Below are 22,722 nucleotides of genomic sequence, written 5' to 3'. Positions count from 1 at the left end.
TTGTAGTTACTTGTGTTCAGCAACTTTTGAGTATATACTAGCATAGATACTAAGAATCAAAGATGTTTTGCCTACCTCTTAAAATCTGAATCTTTACTCCTAATTGGTTTTTAAACATCTGATAAATTCATACAGCATGCGTTTTGCTACTCTAATATGGCTTTGGGGATATGGAAGGTAGTTGATAGAAAGAGATATATTTTTTATAGAAGCTTATAAAATATCTTCTTTAAAACCATAAGAAAAACATAAATAAAACTCCTTTATGGTAAAATCCTGCTTATTTGGAAAACTAACTTTCTAAAACCTCTTTGGAACAAAAAAAACTAGCTCTTTTGGTTGGGGGTAGGTGAGGGAGACATGAGGAAAGGACTAAGGAAGGGATTGAGTAAGAGGAAGAAAAGGCAGAAGACAGTGGTGGATCTCATCACCAGTAATAAAAGGCTGAGATTTACAGCCTTATTTTCTTTAGTCTTGATACCCAGTATAGGGGAAAATTATGCTTAGCAGTAGCCAAATTCTTTATAGGTCCTTTTTTACCAAAATGGCTTTGTCCTTGACTTCTGCAGTCTTCCCAAGCATCATTATGACAACCACTCCTGCCAGAATAGTTTATCCTATTCTAATCAAATTACCTGGGAATAGGGACACAAAAATAAAATAAAACCACAGCAAAGATTAAAAAACTAGGAGGAAAAAAGGTATGTAGAGAATAAGTGAGACCTCCTTTCATTCCCAAGTAGGGGAGTAAAACCTTCCTGTCTTGCTCCTTGTGGAAAGTCTAAGAGTTGATCTGGTTCATCCGTAGGGCTGCCCTTAACCTGTTGACTCTTCTTTCTCAGTCTCGCAGGCTTTACGAGAGAACACCTATCCATTCCTGGCCATGATTATGCTGAAGGATCGGAGAATGACTGTAGTGGGACGGCTAGAAGGCCTCATTCAACCCGATGATCTTATTAACCAGCTGACATTTATCATGGATGCAAACCAGACTTACCTGGTGTCAGAACGCCTTGAAAGGTACAGGGGAAGTTCCTCTGAAAAGAGAGAGACCAGCTGTAAATTTGGATGGCTGACCCAGGGCTCCACAAATCCTGACTTACTCTTAGAGGCAACTTTGAAAACCTTACCCATTTAGTGTTAAAATATTTATGTATGTTGACCAAAATAATTCTATCAGATCATCTGTTCTTGGAGATGTGATTCAAAATAAAGACAAGGCTGTATGCTCAAGAATGTATATATCATGTCATTTAGGTGAACCATAATCTAAGGAGCTTAAACGTAAAAAATGTGGAATTATTAAAACTCTTCCTCCCATTATGTAAGTAGTGCACATTAATTGTAGAAAATGTTGAAACCCAGAAAAGCACACAAAAAATTTAAAATCCCCCTGTAATCCTACCACAACTTTTAATATTCTGGTGTATTTTCTTTCATTTTTTTAGATCCATTCTCTCACTCACACCTATGTAGATATATAGTTTGGGGAGAAAATAGGGAGTATACCAGAATGTTACAGTATTTTCTCTTTGGTTAGTAGAATTCTGAACAAGATTTTCTCCATTTTCCAAATATTCTAAGATGCATTTATGTGGTTTTTGGTTTTATGAAAGCAATATATGCAAAAATTCAATAATCCTCCAAAGGGGTATTTAACTGTAAAATACGATCTTGATGATCACTTTTTGGCAATAATACTGTTACTTTTGCTAGAATTGGGAAGAGAGGATAGTTTTACTTGTAAAGTTAAAAGGGAAAGGAAAAGTTTGCCATTTCTTTTTCTGCCATATTAAATTGGTAAATGAGATGGCTCATTCAGATTTTGCCATGCTGTGCTTTGGAATCCTTTATGGTAGTGTGAAATGCTCACCTGTCAAGATTGTTGACCTTTTTACCTCCCCACAAATTTTGGTATAAGAAAACAGAGATTGCTCTTTGCCTTCTCTGCTTTTTGGTCTGGCCACAGGGAAGAACGAAATCAGACCCAGGTCCTGAGACAACAGCAAGACGAGGCCTATCTGGCCTCTCTCAGGGCAGACCAGGAGAAAGAAAGGAAGAAACGGGAGGAGCGGGAGCGGAAGCGGCGGAAGGAGGAGGAGGTGCAACAGCAAAAGTTGGCAGAGGAGAGACGTCGGCGGGTAATGAACCTGTCTTTACTCCTCAAGATTCCCAAACTGATCTTAAGTGTGAAAGGAAAAAAACTTGAAGATGGTGGGATTTGTGGGTGTTTTAATTCCTTGCTGTATTTTTTTTTTATTTTTTATTTTTTATTTTTATGTATTTTTTTTTTTAAAGTTTTCTGTCCAGTGTGGGGCATGAACTTGCAGTTAAGAGTTGCATGCCCTACTGACTGAGCCAGCCAGCTGCCCCCACCTTGCCATTTTTATATTTATTACATTTCCACAAATATTTTTTAAATTTATTAAATCACAACAGTGAACAAAAATCAGGCAGAAAACTCTATTCCATGAAAAGTAAGTACAAATGCACAACAACACAACAAGCAGTTCAAAATCCACAGCAGTAGTTTTTATATCTTAGCAACATTGTTAACTAATTTGGCATTTCATTCATGCTCTTTCATTGTATATTACCACTTGATTACAGCCAGTGTCTTTTAGCCATTCCCTTTTTTTCCAGACAGGTAAATACCCTAACATAGTTAATAAATAATACATGCGATGCAGTAGCACTTTGAATTAGGGTCTTTCTGTTTCTGACTCTTGCCAGGAGGTTTTTCTTATTAGTTATTTATTTTTCTTCTGGCTGCGCGGTAAACCTACATGGTGATAGTATTCCTGTTTCCCTGTTAGAGCCATAGCCTTAACTTTGCTTTGTGTCTGTACAGAATTTACAAGAGGAAAAGGAAAGGAAGTTGGAGTGCCTGCCCCCGGAGCCTTCCCCTGATGACCCTGAAAGTGTCAAGATCATTTTCAAATTACCCAATGATTCTCGAGTAGAGAGACGATTCCACTTTTCACAGTCTCTAACAGTAAGGACCACCTAAGTTGTGTGAAGTGTATGTAAGGTCTGGGCTGTAGATTTGGAAGCTTTTAAGGGCTCTTGAGAGTGTTGTTGGTATATCTGCTGCTCTCATGAACAAGGCAGGAAAGGGTGGGGCAGAGAGAGAAGAGTGCAGTGAACTATTAGATTCTTTCAGTTCTAGCTGCCAACTTAAAGGAAAACATATTAAGGTTTTCTTTCATCATATTTGAGTTCTGCTAAGAAACAAGTGTAACTTACCAAGAAGTTCCACAAAAGACTTGCACATTAAGTCGATGGGAGGCTCTTCCATGCCAGTTAGCTCACATTGCCCTCAGAATCCCACCAGAACTCCTCACTTCTATCTACGCAGAAAGCTCTGTCTCCACTGATCTAAAAGCACCAGAATTACACATCTGAATATAAATGCATGCAGTTATCACTCTCCCTTTCTATCCATTTAGCCCATAAGAAGCCCCACTTTGTGGAGCTACCTTGTATATCTGATATCTAGAGGTAAGTAGTGTTTGTCATTCCATAGGAAAATAGTTAAAAGCAGAGACTCTTAGAATTCTATCACAGAATGATGGGGCACTTGGGTGGCTCAGTTGGTTAAGCTTCTGTCTTCAGCTCAGGTCATGATCCGGGGACCTGGCATCAGAGCTCTGTGTCAGGCTTATTGCTCAGTGGGGAGTCTACTGCTGCTTCTCCCTCAGTTCTTCCTCCCGCCCCCACTCATGCATGTACACACACGCTCTCTCAAATAAATAAAATCATCTGAAAAATTATCAAATTTTCATTCTTCTAAGATCAGTAGGTGTGTTTTCTTGGTCAGTATACTTCATTGACTGTGTTTCTTCATCTGTCAAATGGGTATGATAATAGGTACTCTAATGAGATTATTTTTATTATTAAATTTGTATGTAAAGGGCTCAACATTGTGCCTGGCTCATAGTGAGCACTTAAATGGTTACTGTTGTTTTGTTGTTTATAACCAAAAGGAAGTGTCTATTTATATTGATAGTTGGTATGTTGTCTTTCCAAATTTACCAACTATATAGTAGATTCTGCCATTTCCCTGATCACTCGAGATAATCAAGAGTAAACTGCATAATAGAAATAAGGATGCACTGCAGTTAAGGGAGGCTGGCTAGCACGTTTTTACTTCTCCTATTTAAATAAAGAGCATCGGACAAGTTGCAGAATTTTTTACAGGGCCTCAGATACCTCACCAGTTAAATGGAAATATAATCTACCCTTTGATAACTTTAAATTGAAGGTATCTCAGGCACTGTTCTAGGCACTCCAGGGGTTTTGCAGATGAGTGAGACTCCTGGAGCTTATGGCCAGTGGGGAATGTGAGACTCAGAGCTAACACAAAGTAAAAAGTTGGGAGGTACCCTGATGAGAGAAAAATGAGTAGCATTCTCATTTTATTTATCTCATTTATGCATTTATTTCTTTTGAGGGAAGGTGTTCATATCCCTAGCTTTGGATTTTTAAATTGGGATGATATGAATGAGCCTCACACAATACATACCATGTAGGTGGTTATTAAATGTTTGTTCCTTTCCCTGGTGTGTTTCCTAACGGTTTGCATTTGGATTTTAGCTTGCAACCATGTTCATTAACAGTTTCACATCATAGTATAACTGACTTTTTTTTTTTTTTAAGATTTTATTTATTCATGAGAGACACACAGAGAGAGAGGCAGAGACACGGGCAGAGGGAGAAGCAGGCTCCATGCAGGGTGCCCAATGTGGGACTCGATCCTGGGACTCCAGGCCCAACGTCCCGGGCCAAAGGCAGATGCTCAACCACTGAGCCACCCAGGGATACCGTATAACTGACTCTTAAGGAGCTTCTACTCCCCAAATTCTAATTGTGTGTGTGAAAAACCTAACAAAAATGAATTCTCTTAAGAGTTTCAGAAGAAAATCTACTAGAATTGTGAAACAGTATAGGCTTCTGGCCTAAAGGGAACCAACCCATTTATTAACTAATCCTTAAAGACTCTTATTTTATTTCAGTTTATTTTTTTAGATTTTATTTACTCATTTGAAAGAAAGAGCATCCACAACTATGGGGGGAGGGACAGAGAGAGAGGAAGAAGCAGACTCCCCACTGAGCAGGGAGCCCTATGTGGGGCTTGATCCCAGGACCCTCAGATCATGACCTGAGCCAAAGGCAGCTGCTTAACCAACTGAGCCATCTGGGCCCCCCAGTCCTTCAAGACACTTAAATAGGTTCTCAGCTTTGAAAAACAAATCTCAGACTGAGAGAAATAGTTGATCATAAGTGGGGACAAGGCTCAGAGATGGGAAATAAGTGTAAAGGAGAAGTCTTTAGTGATGGTATAGGCTTTTAATTTAACATTCGTGGGATTTATAATATAACTGAGTAAAGATTTACAGTTCTTTTATGTTCTTGCAGACTTTGTGTCATGTACAGTGAAATACTCAATTTGCAGGAAGCTCAGTTCTTGATAGTAGTAAAATGCTAAGATAAAAAAGGAAAAACTGGAAAAATCTCTAGATCTCATGAGTGGGGAGAAAAGTAGCAAGCTGACTTTCTGTTAAAATGAATGCATATTAGAGAGAATCCAAATTATACTTAGCCCAGGACTCATTTTTCTATCCATTAGAAACCAAAAGCAACCTCTGGAGGTGATGTCCATTGTCAGTGGTCAACAGAAAATGCCAATTTTATAACAGGGCTGACTATTATCAAGCAAGATTGAAATGGAAACAAAATATTGTTTCACACTATATAAAGCCCCTGTTGGGCTCATACCAGTAAACTTCGTTCAAGTCTATTGATGCATCTTAATATAAGAAAAGAAGGTAAAAAAAAAAAAAAAGAAAGAAAGAAAAGGTAAATGTTAATGGAAATTGCACAGAGAGACAGAGACTCTAAATGAGGTTGATAGATTAAAATATGTTAATTTATAAAATCAAAATATGTGAGTTTATAAAATCATGAATGGATTTAGAGAAGAGGAGCATGGATTTACTCCTTAAGTTTTGGAGTGATATGTTGCCTCTTAAAAGCTCTAAAGAGGTAAGTTTAAGACCAATAAAGGACTGCTTCGCACAAAGGGGACTAAATTTATGTGAGGTACAACAAAAAGAAAATAGGTTCCCTCAAAATAGTAAGGGTAATTTGAGTGTTGTGGGATTGACCTGAAGGAGGTTAGCATGCTATGCCCTTCATAACATATCCTTCAGACTCTCTGGTAGAAGTAGCATGCTAGATAAAGAGGCCCATAGAGTAGATCCAGTGTGCCCGTTCTTAATACATGGCATCAAGAAACAGGGAGCAATAAAGGTGGCCCATTCCATAGGTACCTCACATTTTAAGTTTTAGCAATATGAGTTTTCTTGATGTCACCTTAACTTATTATTAAGAATTTACCTTTATCAGCCTGAGTAGGGTGAGGAGGGCAGTCTCACAGAGGACAAGTGCCCATGAAGGATGTTAGATCATTGACCAAATTTAGGACAGTGTCCACACAGTCCGAGCATGAGCGCAGCCCATGGTGGGGTGTGGGGTGTTAAAGCCAGGACTGGATTAAGGGGGAAACAAACTCATGGTTTTTTGCGTTATATACGAGAAATATAGACATTGATGTGTGTATGTGTATACACATAGTCTCTAGTTTTTTCCACAGAGAGTGATTGGGAGCAGCAACCCCCCAGTAGCAATGAATGTACATAGCACCTGGATTGTGGCTTTTATTTTTTTATTTTTTTATTTTTTTATTTTTTTTTTCAATTTTTATTTATTTATGATAGTCACAGAGAGAGAGAGAGAGAGAGGCAGAGACACAGGCAGAGGGAGAAGCAGGCTCCATGCACTGGGAGCCTGACGTGGGATTCGATCCCGGGTCTCCAGGATCGCGCCCTGGGCCAAAGGCAGGCGCCAAACCGCTGCGCCACCCAGGGATCCCGATTGTGGCTTTTAAATACCTGCCCCCTCTCCCCCAATATATATATGTACCACTGTCCATTAAGAAGAACCATGGTTCCTTGGAGAAATGGCTTATTCCAGAGCTGGGGCAAGAAAACACAAGATCAGCCTAAAATACCTTGTGCTAGAAAGCAAGGAATTATTCAAAAAATGATGGAGACTTGTCACCTTGGATGGGCTCTTCTGACTCCATCTGAAACATTTGAACATTAAAATAAATACTATAACATTATAACCTTCTGAATAAAATAGGAAATCGTGAATCTATGTTAATATAAATAAATAAGTTGAAAGTTTGAGGAACAGAAATCTCTGTAGTCTCAAAGTACCTCCCCACAAGATCTCTTTAATTATAAAAGTAGAGGGACACCTAGGTGACTCAGTGGTTGAGCGTCTGCCTTTTGCTCAGGTCATGCTCCCGGGGTCCTGCAATCAAGTCCTGCATCAGGCTCCCTCGAGGAGCCTGCTTCTCTCTGCCTATGTCTCTGCCTCTCTGTCTTTCATGAATAAATAAATAAAATTTTTTAAAATAATAATTACAAGGAGAAAGGAATGGCTGCGACTGGAGAGGCCTAGCAGTCACCACCTTAATGAAGAGATCAAAACGCACATCATAGGTACTGGGGCAAATCAGAATTGTGCTCCAGCTGGATAGGATACTCTTAGTAGAATGCAGCATCGTTCTAGAACATTCCTGCGAAAGAACCTATCTGGAACCTAATTGTGAGTACACATTAGGGAAATGAAAGACATTCTGCAAAAATAACTGACCAATAATCTTTAGAGGTGTCAAGGTCATGAATAATAAAGGAAAGGCTAAGGATTTATTCTAGACTGAAGGAGGAGACTTAGAAGATGTGACAGTGAAATGGAACACATAATCCTAACTGGTTGCTTGTGCTGTAAAAGGCAGCTAGCAAAACCTGAAAACTTTAATAATAGTTTAATATATATTGCTCTGTCATAGCAATAATGTGCCAGTTAAATTTCCTTTTTTTTGAGAGCTGTATTATGGTTATGTAGGAGATTGTCCTGTTTAGAAAACCTACACAAGTATTTTGGGGGTGATGGGACATCGGGTTGGCAGCTCATTCTTAACTGGTTTAAAGAAAATTCTGAAAAATAAAAAATAAATAAAAAATAAAGAAAATTCTGTGTTCTATACTCTCCACTGTTCAGTAACTCTCTAATTATTTCTAAGTAAAAAAAATTTAGCTTTATATCAGGCAAGTTGTCAAGAAAAAAAGACCAAACAGATGAATCATTCCAGAAGTAGGACTAGCATTGGGCTGTGTAATCACTTAAAAGAGCTGCCCTACGTATTTCCTCTGAAAGGGAAGGACCTCACAGTAGAATTCCAGTGTCATGCAATAATTTCATATCTCAGAGTCATCCTGGAGAGAGCTGGTGGAGATACCTGATTTCATAGTTGTGTTGAGTGCTCCTTTGTCTTTCTCTCACCTCCCTTTTCCTATATGATCTGCAGGTAATCCACGACTTCTTATTCTCCTTGAAAGAAAGCCCTGAAAAGTTTCAGATTGAAGCCAACTTTCCCCGGCGGGTGCTGCCTTGCATCCCTTCAGAGGAGTGGCCCAACCCCCCCACACTTCAGGAGGCCGGACTCAGCCACACAGAAGTTCTCTTTGTTCAGGACCTGACAGATGAATGACATTATTTTTTCCCTCTCCCCTCCTACCCTAATCCCTAAAAGAAACGGAAAAACAAAACAAGAGAGAGAAATTCATATTATTATTATTATAATACAATATTTTTTTTAAAAGACTGCTGCATCCTAAGGAAGGATCAGAAACCATGCTGCCTAAAAGAGTCACCACCTGTGTGTGTGCATGAAGGTCAGCAGTGAACGTTCCCACTGGCAAGCCCACCCTTCCCTACTGCCTCTGCACCACGCACCTTCCAACGAAAGGAGACTCTTCAATCCAGTTATTGTCCCAACTGGGGAAGGGGAAATTCCCACTAGTTCTCATTCATTCTTGCTTTTATGGAAAATAAAAGTGGAAAAAACATCGACCAGCTACTACTGCAGCATCTCCTGAGGACTTGCTTCTCCCACCACCAGAGAAGAGGGAAGAGAAGGCACAGAACAGAGATGTTCCTTGAACTTCCCACAATTTATGAATAACTTCTAAACATTTTTTGTTGCTTTGTAATGACCAAAGGAATGAGGCTGACATAGGTGTTCTTAACTTTTATTTGATAAAAAGCCAATTCTTAAGCCCATGAGTTCATGCCCTGGGCTCCTTAGCCCATAAGAGTGTAATAAAGGTGACCTGGGCTGGTTTGTGCTTATTTTTGCCATTGTCCCTCTCACATTCCTAGAGAGGTTGTTCTTTTTGGTCCAACTCTTGCTGTCCTTTCTTAGCATCTATTGTGCCTCGCTTGGAGTATTGGGAGGAAATCTGGGTTCATTGCCCCACAAAGTCTCTGTACAGATATCCCCATATATGCAGTGTGAACTCTGTGTATACTCATTATACACATAACTGTAGTTGTCCCTTGGAATCTGTACTAGATGGTTATTATGCAATTTGAACCAAAGGATAGCAGCTCTTCATTCCTCTTCTGATGTGTACGTGCTCTTCCTGCCCATCCCTGAGTGTTCCTGAGTTGCCAATCTTGGTGCCTTCCCAAAGGACTAGCAGGGTCAATGGTAGAACCAGCAGAACCCCATGATGGTGCCCTGCCTGTCTCAGTGGGAGGGTGGTGGTGGTGTTGGTTCAAGGATAGAACTAGAAACCTTGAAGGGAGCCAAGACAGAACTCCAGGTGTGTGTAAACTGTTGGAAGGTACAGTTAGTTTCTGATATAGCCACCTGCTGGAAGCAGTTTTTAATCCTCTCCCTCTGTTGCTGTGTTGAGGTAATAGGGGTTTTTAAACTTCAGGATGGATGTCTCTTCTTTGGTTGAGTTTATGGTAATGGGTACATGGGTCATGCCATGTATTATTAACAGATGTCAGCGTGAGCTGGCAAATATTCCAAAGTGTTCTATAGCTAGACTGGTGCAGACTTGTAACACAGCAACCTACTGAAGTAACTAGAGCCTAGCATGCTTTGAGGCCAGGGCCCATATCAAGATAAAACATAACTTGGTAGATTTGCAGTCTCCAAAGGCTTTCTCTCTTGCTTACCTAAAAATCTAAGGGCAACTCTTTTAGGTAGCACTGATGTATGTGACTTCTCCTCTGCATCCCACAGTGGTTGGGGTAAACATGGGTAAGGGATGGGATAAGGAACCTCACAAGGCACCACCTAGGGAGCCTGGGAATTACCCAGTGGTCTTGGCACAGATGTCTAAAACACCATCTCTAGGAAAATTTAATTTAGTTCTGCTCCTGGCTGCCTATTATTCCATTTTGTTTACTGCTGCCTCAAGGCCAGATGAGTGGGAAGTCACTGTTGGCATGAAAGGTATCTGGAATGAATACCAGGATAAAGCATATTCTCTATTCAGCCTTATGTGAAGTCTGCTTCCTGCTTACAACCATGCAAAGAGGAATTTTTCCACATAACTCTGAGTCTCCCTCCCTGTCAAACTCATAGCTGTTTCCCTAGCAGTACACAGAAGGGCAGGATATTAAGGGCCTTCTCTAGGTTGGGTATTGTTTTGGGTGTTTTGCCCACACCTCTTTGGGAAGTTGTAAAACTTTTTCCTTAATTCAGTCTGCATCTTATTCTACAACATGCACTTTATGTCTCTTGGCCTTTCGATACTTGTTCAGTGAAGGAGGTCAGATGCCAGACTATTAAGAAAAAGTGTATGTCGGTAGAGTTCTTGGGATGGCTTACCTATTTACTTTAGGTTTCAGGAAGTTTTATCTGAAGCACATGTTCCTTCCTAGTCTATGTTGAAACAAGCGTGCTTTGTTCAGACTCCATTCCTGTCTCCTTACCGTAGGGCTGCTGCATAGGTGTCATCTCCCTTCCTCCTCCATGAAGGATGAACATTTTGTCACTTAAAGCCAGTACAATCTGTTACTCCCAAGGACCTCGGAACTCAATGGGACCTGCAAGGGAGAAAATACTGAGAAGCTGATCTGCAAGGATTCACTCATTTCCACATCACCTCTGGGTTACTTCAGCTGTTTATCAAACAGCAAGCCATCAACCTAACAAAAACACTTGTTTCAAGTTGTGTTCTGCAGTCCCAAAACTGATGTTGTAGATTCAACTGAATAACATGGGAAATGACCAAACAAAGACACCCAGTTGGAGTCCGTTGAATTTCTGCAGTTAGTGGGGGCATTTCTGGTCTTTTCTTCCACTTCTGCAGAATTTCCTGCAGCAAATACTTTTTTGTGCTTGTTTGCCTCCACTATGATGTTTGGATAAAAAATGAGAATATCTCTTAAAAAATAATAAAATAAGGAACCTAGAATCTTCAACTGAGCAGTCATTATGAAAATTGCTAATGGTGCCAAGGCCAAGGAAAGAGTTTCAGAAAATGACTGTGGGAAAGAGTGATAACCCCCAGAATGCAAAATCGGGAGTATTACCTGGTGCTTGAACAAGGAGCTCCACTTTGCAACTGGTTTTTTTTTAGGACTTGTGAGGAACGCAGCAACAGGAAATCCATCCACAAAGGATGCAGTGTCCCAACTTGTACTGCGCCTGAATAGTTACATGATAATTTACTGAAGAAATCTAGTGTACTTAAAATTTTTTTCATAAAAGTTTACATTGTATTGTAGGTTAACATTAAATGTTTTATAACAAAAGTCTCCTAAGAAGTTGTGGGTCTTTCTGTTGAGGAGAGATGTGGTAGGTATTTTCCTGTGTGTGAAGGAAAGTTTGGGATACATGAGGATAGGAACAGGGTATTGCATCGCTGAGAAGCAAGGAAGAATCAAAGATGAGCAAGGAGTTAAAATTGTGTATTTCAGTGAAAAGAGGCAACATAGCAGACAGACCCAGGTTCAAGTTTGGGCTTATCTGTCCTCAGGCAAGTTCTTTAGTTTCTCCAACTGTAAAGTGTACACCATCTGTCTCAGGATTGGTTTATAGGTTAAATCAAATGTATATGAAGAGCCCAAAACAAGTGTCATTGTTTCCTTTCTCCTTGGTAGTGTGTTTGAAGGAATATTTTCTTGGAGTTGTAACTGTCCGTTTGATAAGGGATGCCATGACTCCTGCTAGAACAGACCTATGTCCTTGTGAATGAGTACCTAAAGAAGAATCACCTTTGATCTAATGAAGTCTGGACTATTGGAGCTCCCCTCCTAAGGTATTTTTACTTGTTTATTGTTTTTGGTTTTTTAAATATTTATTCATGAGAGACAGTGGCAGTGACACAGGCAGAGAGAGAAGCAGGCTCCATGCAGGGAGTCCGACATGGGACTCAATCCCGGGACTCCAGGATCATGCCCTGGGCCAAAGGCAGGTGCCAAGCCGCTGAGCCACCCAGGCGTCCTTGTTTTTTGTTTCTAAGAGGAAATGTGGGCAGCCCCGGTGGTGCAGCGGTTTAGCACCACCTGCAGCCCAGGGTGTGATCCTGGAGACCTGGGATCGAGTTCCACGTCGGGCTCCTTGCATGGAGCCCGCTTCTCCTTCTGCCTGTGTCTCTGCCTTTCTCTCTGTATGTCTCTCATGAATAAATAAAATCTTAAAAAAAAAAAAAAACTATTTAAAAAAAAATAAGAGGAAATGTCTTAGTTCTTTGCCTTTCTCTTCCCCACTGTCTGACCTTATGCAAAGAACTCATTTCTGTGAGCTACGAATTCCTGTCACCATCAGAGTCTACCCTGTTGCTTATCTGAAGATGTGGGCTTCCATTTTTGTTTTGTTTTTTTTAAATGTAGATCATATGTGTAAACTAGAATGTCTTTTGCTCAGTCTAATAAGTCTGCAAGAAGAGTTTGTTCACCGTAGGTCAGAATCCATTTTTAAAAATGACCACTTCACAATTGATTGTGAGGGTTATGTATAAAATTTTTGCCATCAATTAACAGAGTAAAGGATGATTCAAACTCTGATGCCAGACAAACCTGGTTTCAAATCCTGGCTGTGACTTCAACTCTGTAGGCTTCACTTTCATCATCTGTAAAATGGGTTGTAGCCTTGCAGTCCAGATGAAGTGAATTGCTGCTGCAGTTATTTAGCATGCAATAGATGTTCAGTAAGTTATAGCTCCTATTACTGTTTTCAACAGTCTGTAGCTTGCCCCCTGCTAATAGTTCATCCTAGATACAGATAAAGGAAGGAGAGAAAGGGGAGGGATTAAGTTGAGGCTTTTCTCAATGAGGCAGATAATGCCTGACCTTTTTTTTTTTTTTTTTTTTTTGCCATGCCTCTGGTGGTGTACTCCATATACTTTTCCCCTGATGGAGCCACCAGCCCCTCAAATCTCTCCCTCATGACTATGAGCTCAGCCAACAGAATGCTGAGACTCTCCTGCCTCTGGAGGCTTTACCCCTTTCCTCTTCTGTCTGCCCTTCTTGGTAACTCTCAGAATGATGCCTCAAACTCCCAGATTTCTAACCCTGGTAAACTGAAACCTGATATTCTCTTGAAGATACCACTTCAGGAAACCCTTAAGCAGGTAACTTCATTTTCCCTTGAGTCTTGGAACCAGGGAATGCATCTGTGTTTCTCTTTTGCCACTCTGATGCCCTGTCTTCTAAGACAATGCCCCTGAAGCATATGCCATCTCCTTGGAGTACTTTATCCTCTTCTAGTTGCTACCAGACAGTATTTCCCCAGATGTAGGCAATTGATACTTTCCCCTCCACCAGCTACCTAGGTAACTCTCAACGTCTACATATGTGGATTTCTTAAAATTCTGGTTCTGGTGCTCCTGATTTGACTTGTGTAGCTGCTGAATGTAGTGGAAAGAGGCCTTGAGTCAAATCTGAATTTGAAACTGCCCCTTGGTGAGTGATCTAGGGTGTTTCCTCATCTATAAACATAATGGCAGTGCATCCTTGCAAAGTTCAGGTGCTCTTTCAGTGGGCTGCTCTCTCTGAAGTGCCTGGTGGTGGGTAGATGGATGCTTAGTGAATATTTGCTTTCTTTGCTCCTCTCCCTCCCAGCAGTGCCGTGCTTTGAGTATAGCCTTCACTATGAACTGCTTCACCCTCCAGACCTTAGAACCAAACCCTTGCTGACCACAGCCTTTAGTGCTCCAGTTCCACACTCCCCTCAAGGCCTTTCTGTCCTCACTACTCCTCCCAGTTCTCTTTACTAAAATTCTGTTGGTTTCATGCTCCTCTCCACTACAACCCAGAGCTGTCACAATTCCCAGAGTTAAAGTGAACCATTTGATTTCTCTCTTGTTCTTTATGTTGCAGAATCCTGGCATATATTGCAGCAAACTAAGGAGCCCAGATGTCAGTGCCCACTTTTGTGACCCAGTTCTAGGGAGCCCCTGTGCATTTCTACATAGGCACTGCTCTGTTGTGTCCCCTTTCTCAAATCCAAGCCCACCTGCATCCTCCTCACTCTCAACACATTACAGCCTACTTCCTGAGGAATTTGAGATCTTGTCACAGAACTTCATCCTCTTCCTTTTTCACTTCAAAATTGTTCAGTGACGTTACCTGCTTCTTCTTTCCCTTCTGTCTTGTGGGTGTCTTTTCTTTTAAAGGAGATATAAAAATAAATAAATAAATAAAGGAGATATAATTGACACACGGTAAAATGCTCGAATCTTAGAGTTTTGTAACGCTTAACCTTATGTATACTTACACCAAAGACCAGATGCTCAGTATGTTTAATTATCCCAGAAAGTTACCTTGTATGTCTTCCCAGACTAAAGCTCCTCAGAGAAAACCAGTATTCTGGCTGCTTTTACCGTAGAAGTTTTGCTTGTTCTTAAACTTCGTATGAATGGACTCACTGTGTGTGTGTGTGTGTGTGAGAGAGAGAGAGAGAGTGTGTGTGTGTGTGTGTGTGTGTGAGAGAGAGAGAGAGTGTGATTTTATAAATTGTTTTTGTTTTTTAGAGAGAGTGCATGAGTTGGGGTGGTGAGAGGAAGGAAGGGAAGATCGAAAGGGAGAGAAAAAAATTATAAGCTGGCCTCCATGCCCAGCTAATCTTGAGATCATGACCTGAGCTGAAATGAAGAATCAGATGCTTAACCCACTGAGGCACCCAGGCACTCCTGTTTTTGTTTTCTTTTGTTTTTAATTAACCTATATACCCCACATAGGGCTCAAACAACCCCGAGATCAAGAGTCACCTGCTCCTTTGACTAAGCCAGCCAGCCATAGATTGTTTTCTTTATTCAGGTATTCCTATTCATGATAGGAAACTTTAGGAAGTGCAAAGAATAAAAAAAAACTAAAAATACATTGTCCAGAGGTATCTCTTGTTAATATTCCATTGTATGTCCTTCCTAGACTTTGCACATAAAAACTTTGTTTTCTACAAAAATAGGATGGCATTGTAAATGTTGTATTGTCTCAGTTTTACATATTCTATATTTGTTTAAATGACTACCCAGCATTTCACTGAATGGATGTACCATAAACTGACCAAAATCCTCTTTTGACATTTTAGGTTATTCCATTTTTTTTTCCTTCAAAGTACAAATTGACAAACATCCCTGTAGTGCTAAAAGTACACATCCATGCTTGTTTTCTCAGGGGGAAAAGAAATCCCTTCTAGAAGTAAAGTTACTGAGTCACAAAAGGATGGAAATTTTACTTTTTTAAATGATTATGTGATTTTCAAATTATATTCCAGAAAAGTGACTACAATTTATATTCCTTCTAGCAGTGTGTGCTCAGTCTCCCATTTGTGTCATTGCCAGAACCTTTCCTAACAACTATCCCCTTTTCAATTGCTTGATTCTCTTCACGTTTTAATCGCTTGAATCTTAAAAAGTCAAGCAAAACCTTTAACCTTAACCTTACCCACAAGTTACCATTCTATCTGCTTTCCTGCCAAGATGGCTTGCACCAGCCTCCACTTCTTTCTTAACCTCCTGTTGATTGAACTTCCATCCACTAACCATCTCTTATGGTGAACTGTCATCTAATTACCGTGTTCATTGGTCTATTACAAGATCTTTGTAAATGTACAGAGCTAAGTGTCCCCTTGTTTCTGGCCCACAGATTGGGGGTCAGATTATGTGAATTTTATTCCGAGGGCCATTGAGGGGCTTTAAGCAAGGGTGATACATTAGATTTGGGTTTTAGACAGCTAATTCTGTCACTGCAGGGAGACTGAATGGGAAGGGGGCAGGGGTAAGAAGTGATAAGATAGAATCTTGGATGAGGAATGGTTTGGGGATGGTGGGGCATTAATGATGGAAATGAGAACTATTTAGAAGGCACAATGATCAGGGAGGACCTGGAGGCTGATAAGACTTGGAGGGTGATGGACTGAGAAATTGAGGATTTCCAGGTTTCTGACAGCTGCATTTAGGAATGGTCACTGGTGCTATTTTAGTGGAGTACAGACAGTATCAGAAGGCTGAAGTAATGAGTGGGAGATAAAGTGGAAAGATTGAATGTAGGCAGCTCTCAGAAAATTTTTCAGTGGAAGGTATTGGAGAAAATAGAACAATCCAGAAAGGTATGAATGAGGAAAGGTTATTTGTTTTAAGTTGGGAGGGACTCCATTATGTGTAAATGTTAAAAGCTATGAGAGAAAAAGGTTGAAGATACATAGAGAAAGATATACCTAGGGTGGTGGAAGGGGTTGGCCTCAGGAGGAAGGAGGGAGCAGAAGTCGGTGTACTTGTAAATTTGAAGGCAGAAGTTGAGTGTCCGCATGTGATGGTATGTTCTGTCAGGTTGGGGATGATGGGGTCAGAGGTCTAAGACTGACATAGATTTGAATTAGCCATTTAAGAGAGCAGGCCAGGGGATCCCTGGGTGGCTCAGCGGTTTAGCGCCTGCCTTTGGCCCAGGGCACGATCCTGGAGTCCCAGGATCGAGTCCCACGTCGGGCTCCAGCCACGGAGCCTGTTTCTCTCTGCCTGTGTTTCTGCCTCTCTCTATGTCTATCATGAATAAATAAATAAAATCTTAAAAAAAAAAAAAGAGCAGACCAGAGTATAGAAAGACCTAAGTGGCTTTCTGGAAAAACTGAAAGCCCAGGTAAGATTGAAACCAGAATACATGGTGAGAGTAGACCTGAAAAGCCAGGTACTGTCACCAGTCTATTTTCTTCCTGCTGCCAATTTTCTTTATGAAAACAGAGATCACATGTGGGTATTCAGAAGCTCTCAGCACCCCCTTCACCCCAGGAGAAAGTCCAGCTCTCAGCTTGGAAGTTGGGGACTTCAACAGAGCCCTTTCTGAACTTTATAGCTTTTTGTTGTTGTTGTTGTTGTTGTTCTTCCACATAGTCACACTAACTAACCATACAGATCTCTTGATTGTTCCCTAAACACACCATGCACTTCCTGCCTATAGACTAACACAATTGACAAGAGAAATGATTTAAAAGATATGCAATCAGTTTCTCAAACTCCTCTCTGATTGCCAGGAAAGCAATGCCTAGACCACGTGATTCTGGTTTTCTGGAATCCTATTTGTTTTTTTTTGTTTTTTTTTTTTAACATGGAATCCTATTTGTAAGACTGGCTTATAACACAGGTACTGGCAAGGACAGTAGATATAAATCATAATTGCATGGTATACCAATTTAGAAACACAGTAACTGCACACACGTGGATCTTCTCAGATAGCTCTTACCTTTTGGTGTCTATATTAAAGATCTTTAGTTTCAAGTAACAAATAGGAAACCCACTGTAGGTAATTTAAGTGTTGAAAGACCATGGGGTAGGTCCCAGAATGGAAAGCCAAATCTCAGAAAGGAAGAGGTCTAGGTCTCAGAAAGGGTAGGTCAGTGGGAGGGTGTTGTCAGAGGTAGAGGACACCCTTGGGATGTCAGGACTTCTACCTTTGGGAAGGAGGAACGTAATTGGTCAATAGATAGGGCTATCTGTGTTTAGTTGCACCCCATATATGGCAGGGCCTTTTCTTTTTAAAAAGTTGCAGGAAAAGTATAAAGAAGAAAATAACCCTTATTTATATTCCTACTACCCCAAATTATTAGTATTTTAGCATATTTGCCTCGAGCTTTTTTCCCCTCGATATACTTTGGTTAAAATCACATAAAATGTTTGTACATTTGCTAATATAAAGTCATTCATGTTCAACAGATGTGACTAATTTCTGGCTGAGCAACCTACCATTGTGTTGAGCACTGAGTGGCAGTGAGCCCTCTGTTGTTCAGAGGGCTTTCCCAGTGCCCACTTCTCTGTCAAGAAATTTGATCTGAGGCTGAAATAACAGCAGAGGCCAATGGATTTGCCCCAGTGTATCAGACTATGGAGGCCGGGCAGGGGATGGTTTAAGGAATTCTCATTGTACAGAAAGATCACTGGGAATGGGACAGGTAACAGTTAATTCACTATGCTGGGACACTGGAAAGAAAGAGAAAGGGCCTGTGCAAACTCACCTGGGCCTTGAGACTGGGGTCAACTTCCCACATGCTTTCCCTCCCAGCAGCTCATTTGTTCACTTATTCAATCACCTGTTGAGAAAACCCTCACTGATGCCTACTGTGTCCTTGCCATTTTGCTAGGATCTGGGAACATGGTGACTGTGATGGCCTTTGGTCTAGTAAAGCAGAGAATGGGCAGCCAGCTGGATTGATCATAACAGGTGAGATGCGTGGGGGAAAGCCATCTGCATGGTGTGCTAAGGAAGCACAGTAGAAGTGTGGCCCCCTGTGGTTTGAGAAGTGCACTTGAGGAGGGGACATTCAAACTGGACTTTGGAAAAGAAGCATGATTACCAGGAGATGTTAAAACATTTGAGGCAACATAGTGTGGTTCAAGGGCAAAGGCTACAGAGAGGGTAGATGGACCTGGGCTTGATCCCAACTCTGCCGTGTATTGACTCTGGGATCTTTGGCAAGTCCTCTCCTATCTCTGAGCCTCCACTTCCTTAGCAGGAATTATGAGGGAAGTAGTAACATTTTTACAGTAAAGAAAACCAAAGGGTCCTGTGAGGGATAACTCAGCAGCATGATGGGTGCTCACAAAATGTGAATGATCTTCCAAGCAGGGCGAACAGCACGCATAGCACAGGGGTAAAAATAGGGCATGTTGGGGAAACCGTGAGAATCTGGAGGTGGCTTAAAGGAAGAAGGGAGAGGCAGGGGCTGACAAGAGTGAGACAAGATTGGGATAACAGTTCTACAGCCTCCATCCCTTCCCAAAGGGAAGCCAGAGAAGGCAGGGTAGAGGAAGGAGAGACACATGGAACCCCATTTCTTTGACATCACCCATCTTCTGGTGAAATGACAAGGGGGGTTTATCTTCAGGGCTGCAACCAGTCTAACTTTAGCTTACCTGTTCATAATAAAGAGAAGGAACCAAGACCTCCTCTGTGGCTGTCATTCCCAGGAAACCCATAAAGGACAAAGGACTTCCCTTTCCTATTGTATCCCAAGAAGTGTATGTAAGGTGGCTGTGGAGCATGGAGGAGGTGAGGGGGGAACAGACTACGGGAGATCTCCGTTAGGGTTTTTCAAATGTGGGTTCTCTGGCTTGGAGAATATAGGAGTGGAATCACATTATTCTGATTCTCCCATTTCTTGCCTGGGCCTAGGGCTAGCCTGGAGCCTCTCTGAGCCAATCCTCAACTCTGGTAGCTGAAGAGTAAAAGAAACACTGGGTTATAAGGGCCTCTGGGACCTGGCCCCTCCCTTCCCCTTCAACTTCATCTCTCCAGCTTCACCCTGTGCTCTTGCCCAAACTCATTCTTGCCTCTGGGCCTCTGCACATTCTGTTCCCTCCTGGAATGCTTTTCTCCTGCCTAGCTCCTTTTCACCATTCAGGTCTCCCTGATCTCAGTGTAGCCTCCTCTGGAAGACCACCTCTATTATCAAGACCCTTGTGATACTTGAAAGTTCTTCTTATATATTGTCTGTCTCTCCTGAATGCCAGCTTCCTAGAGGCAGGAACTTTGTCTCATTCACTGGTGTTCCCCTACTGCCTAGAACAGTGCATGGCTTTGGGCACAAACCCTCAGCCAGCTTTGTTGAATGACTTTATTTAGCACAAACAACATGCAAAACACCCTACAAGGTGTTGGAGACTCTGTAGCAGTGAAATTGCCCTTATAGAGTATGTAGCCTTTTATACCTTCTGTGCCCAGAGAAGAACTCAGAGTCTTGTCCATGAGTATACAGGCTGAGTTCAGAGGGTTTTGAGGTACCAGGGCCAAAGGGGTAAGAGAACATCTGGTCCTGGAGCTCCATCTTCTGTCCAAGGACTTGTGGTGTGCACCCCTTGGAGAGATGTTGCCAATTCTATGGTTATTAAACTGTTACCAACTGTTATTACTGCCAATTCATTCATTCTTCAAGAAATAGCTGCCTTAGGCCAGGCATGGTTGTTGCTGGCAGGCAGAGCTTCTGATAGAACAGCAGTAACCATAATGACCTTCTACGACCCCAACCTCCCACCTACTGCCACACCGTCAAGTAACAGACTATAGCCCAAAGATGGGCTATAACCTAAATAAATATTTTACAAATTTATTTTTCGAGTAAGCTCTGTGCCCAAAGTGAAGCTTGAACTCATGACCCTGAAATCCAAAGTCACATGTTCTACCAACTGAGCCATCCAGGCATCCCAAGATGATAGGATTAAAAAATTGTTTTAAGATTTTATTTATTTATTCATGAGAGGCCCAGAGAGAGAGGCAGAGACATAGGCAGAGGGAGAAGCAGGGTCCATGCAGGGAGCCCGATGTGGGACTGGATCCTGGGACTCTAGGACCACGCCCTGAGCCTAAGGCAGACACAACCACTGAGTGACCAAGCGTCCCTAAAATTTATTTTTTACTTGAGTATGGTTGACATGCAACATAGTATTAGTTTCTAAGTGTACAACTTAGTGATTTAATACGTTTATACATTATGCTATGTTCAATACAAGTGTAGCTGCCATTTGTTGCCACACAATGCTATATCACTGACTAGATTCCCTGTGCTGTGCCTTTTATTTCTGTATCTCCTTCTCCCCTTCACCCATTTTGCTCATCTTCCCACCACTCACTTCCCCTATGGCAACCATCAGTTTGTTCTCTGTATTTATAGGTCTGATTCTGCTTTTTATTTAATAATTTCCTTTTTTAAAAAAAGATTTTATTTATTCATGAGAGACACACAGAGAGGCAGAGAGATACAGGCAGAGGGAGAAGCAGGCTCCATGCAGGGAGCCCGATGTGGGACTTGATCCAGGGACTCCAGGATCACACCCTGAGTCAAAGGCAGATGCTCAACCGCTGAGCCACCCAGGCATCCCAATAATTTTCTTTTTTAGATTCTACTTATCAGTGGAACACTATTGTATTTGTCTTTCTCAGTCTGATTTATTTCACTTAGCATAGTACCTTCTAGGTCCCTCTAGGTTTCCCACAGTGGCTGTACATTACATTACATTCCCAACAACAATTGCTTTTTCTCCACATCTTTCCCAAGACTTGTTTCTTGTCATTTTGATTCTAGTCATTCTGACAGATATAAAGTGATTGTAGTTTTGATTTGCATTTCCTTGGTGATTAGCGATGTTGAGCATATGTCAGGTACTTGTTGGCTCTCTGTGTAACCTCTTTGGAAAAATGTCTCTTCAGGTCCTCTGCCCATTTTTAAATCAGATTGGGCTTTTTTGATGATGAGTTGTAAAAGTTCTTTTAATATATTTTTTTAAGATTTTATTTATTTATTAATGAGAGACACAGAGAGAAAGATTGGCAGAGACACAGGCAGAGGGAGAAGCAGGCTCCATGCAGGGAGCCTGACATGGGACTCGATCCTGGGACTCCAGGATCAGGCCCTGGGCCAAAGGCGGTGCTAAACCACTAAGCCACCCAGGCTGCCCAGAAGTTCTTCATATATTCTGGGTATTAATCCCTTAGCAGATATATCATTTGCAAATATCTTATTTTTGTTTTCTTGATTTCTTCTGCCATGCAAAAAGCTTTTTATTTTGATGTAGTCTCAATAGTTTACTTTTGCTTTTGTTTCCCTTGCTTCAGGAGGCATATCTAGAAAAGTGTTGCTACAGCCAAAGTCAGAAATTACTGCTTGTGCTCTCTTCTAGGATTTTTATGGTTTTAGGTCTTATATTTAGGTCTTGAATCCATTTCTTTTTAATTTTATGATTTTTTAAAAGATTTTATTTATTTAGGGCAATAAAATAAAATCTATTTTATTTATTCATGACAGACACGGGGGAGGGGGGGCAGAGACACAGGCAGAGGGAGAAGCAGGCTCCATGCAGGGAGAGAGAAAAGCAGGTTCCTTATGGGGAGCCCAACACGGGACTCGATCCCAGGACCCTGGGATCATGACCTGAGCCTAAGGCAGACATTCAACCACTGAGCCACCCAGGTGCCCCTTGAATCCATTTCAAGTTTATTTTTGTGCATGGTGTTAGAAAGTAGTCTAGTTTCGGGCAGCCTGGTTGGTTCAGTGGTTTAGTGCTGCCTTCAGCCCAGGGCATGACCCTGGAGACCCGGAATCGAGTCCCATGTTGGGCTCCCTGCATGGAGCCTGCTTCTCCCTCTGCCTGTGTCTCTGCCCACCCCCTTCTCTGATGAAAAAATAAATACAGTTAAAAAAAAAAAAAAAAAGAAGATTCATTCTTTTACATGTAGCTGTCCAGTTTTCCCAGCATCATTTATTAAAGAGGTTGTCTTTTCCCTATTGTATATTCTTGCCTCCTTTGTTATAGATTGATCATATAATTTTGGGATGATTTCTGGGGTCTCTATTCTGTC

At 41.3% G+C, this 22,722-nt stretch overlaps 2 protein-coding genes across 16 annotated transcripts in view; one reads left to right on the top strand and one right to left on the bottom strand.

Annotated features, from left to right (window-relative positions):
* FAF2 (Fas associated factor family member 2) overlaps window positions 1–22,722 on the top strand; it is a 91,149-nt gene that overhangs the window by 61,372 nt on the left and 7,055 nt on the right. For 5 of the 8 annotated variants that reach the window (XM_049109116.1, XM_025434886.3, XM_025434887.3 and 2 more), the window contains 4 exons: window positions 843–1,020; window positions 1,970–2,141; window positions 2,852–2,995; window positions 8,441–11,694. In XM_049109116.1, the coding sequence (XP_048965073.1) occupies window positions 843–1,020; window positions 1,970–2,141; window positions 2,852–2,995; window positions 8,441–8,623 (677 nt within the window). In that variant the 3' untranslated portion in view covers window positions 8,624–11,694. Of the gene's footprint in view, window positions 1–842; window positions 1,021–1,969; window positions 2,142–2,851; window positions 2,996–8,440; window positions 11,695–12,039; window positions 12,198–18,511; window positions 18,592–22,722 lie in introns of those variants that run through there. The other 3 variants (XR_004814966.2, XR_007410203.1, XR_004814964.2) reach the window with 3 other exon arrangements.
* RNF44 (ring finger protein 44) overlaps window positions 10,964–22,722 on the bottom strand; it is a 34,710-nt gene continuing 22,951 nt past the window's right edge. For all 8 annotated transcript variants that reach the window (XR_007410197.1, XR_007410195.1, XR_007410199.1 and 5 more), the window contains 4 exons: window positions 20,079–20,224; window positions 14,396–14,546; window positions 12,958–13,152; window positions 10,964–11,584 (listed from right to left, as the gene is read on the bottom strand). The gene's annotated coding sequence lies outside the window, so the exon portion shown is untranslated. The remainder of the gene's footprint in view (window positions 11,585–12,957; window positions 13,153–14,395; window positions 14,547–20,078; window positions 20,225–22,722) is intronic.

Source organism: Canis lupus, chromosome 4, assembly GCF_003254725.2.
Source record: "Canis lupus dingo isolate Sandy chromosome 4, ASM325472v2, whole genome shotgun sequence".
Classification (NCBI taxonomy): Eukaryota; Metazoa; Chordata; class Mammalia; order Carnivora; family Canidae; genus Canis; species Canis lupus.
Note: the sequence above shows the minus strand (reverse complement) of the source record. Positions and strands in the feature narration are given on the sequence as shown.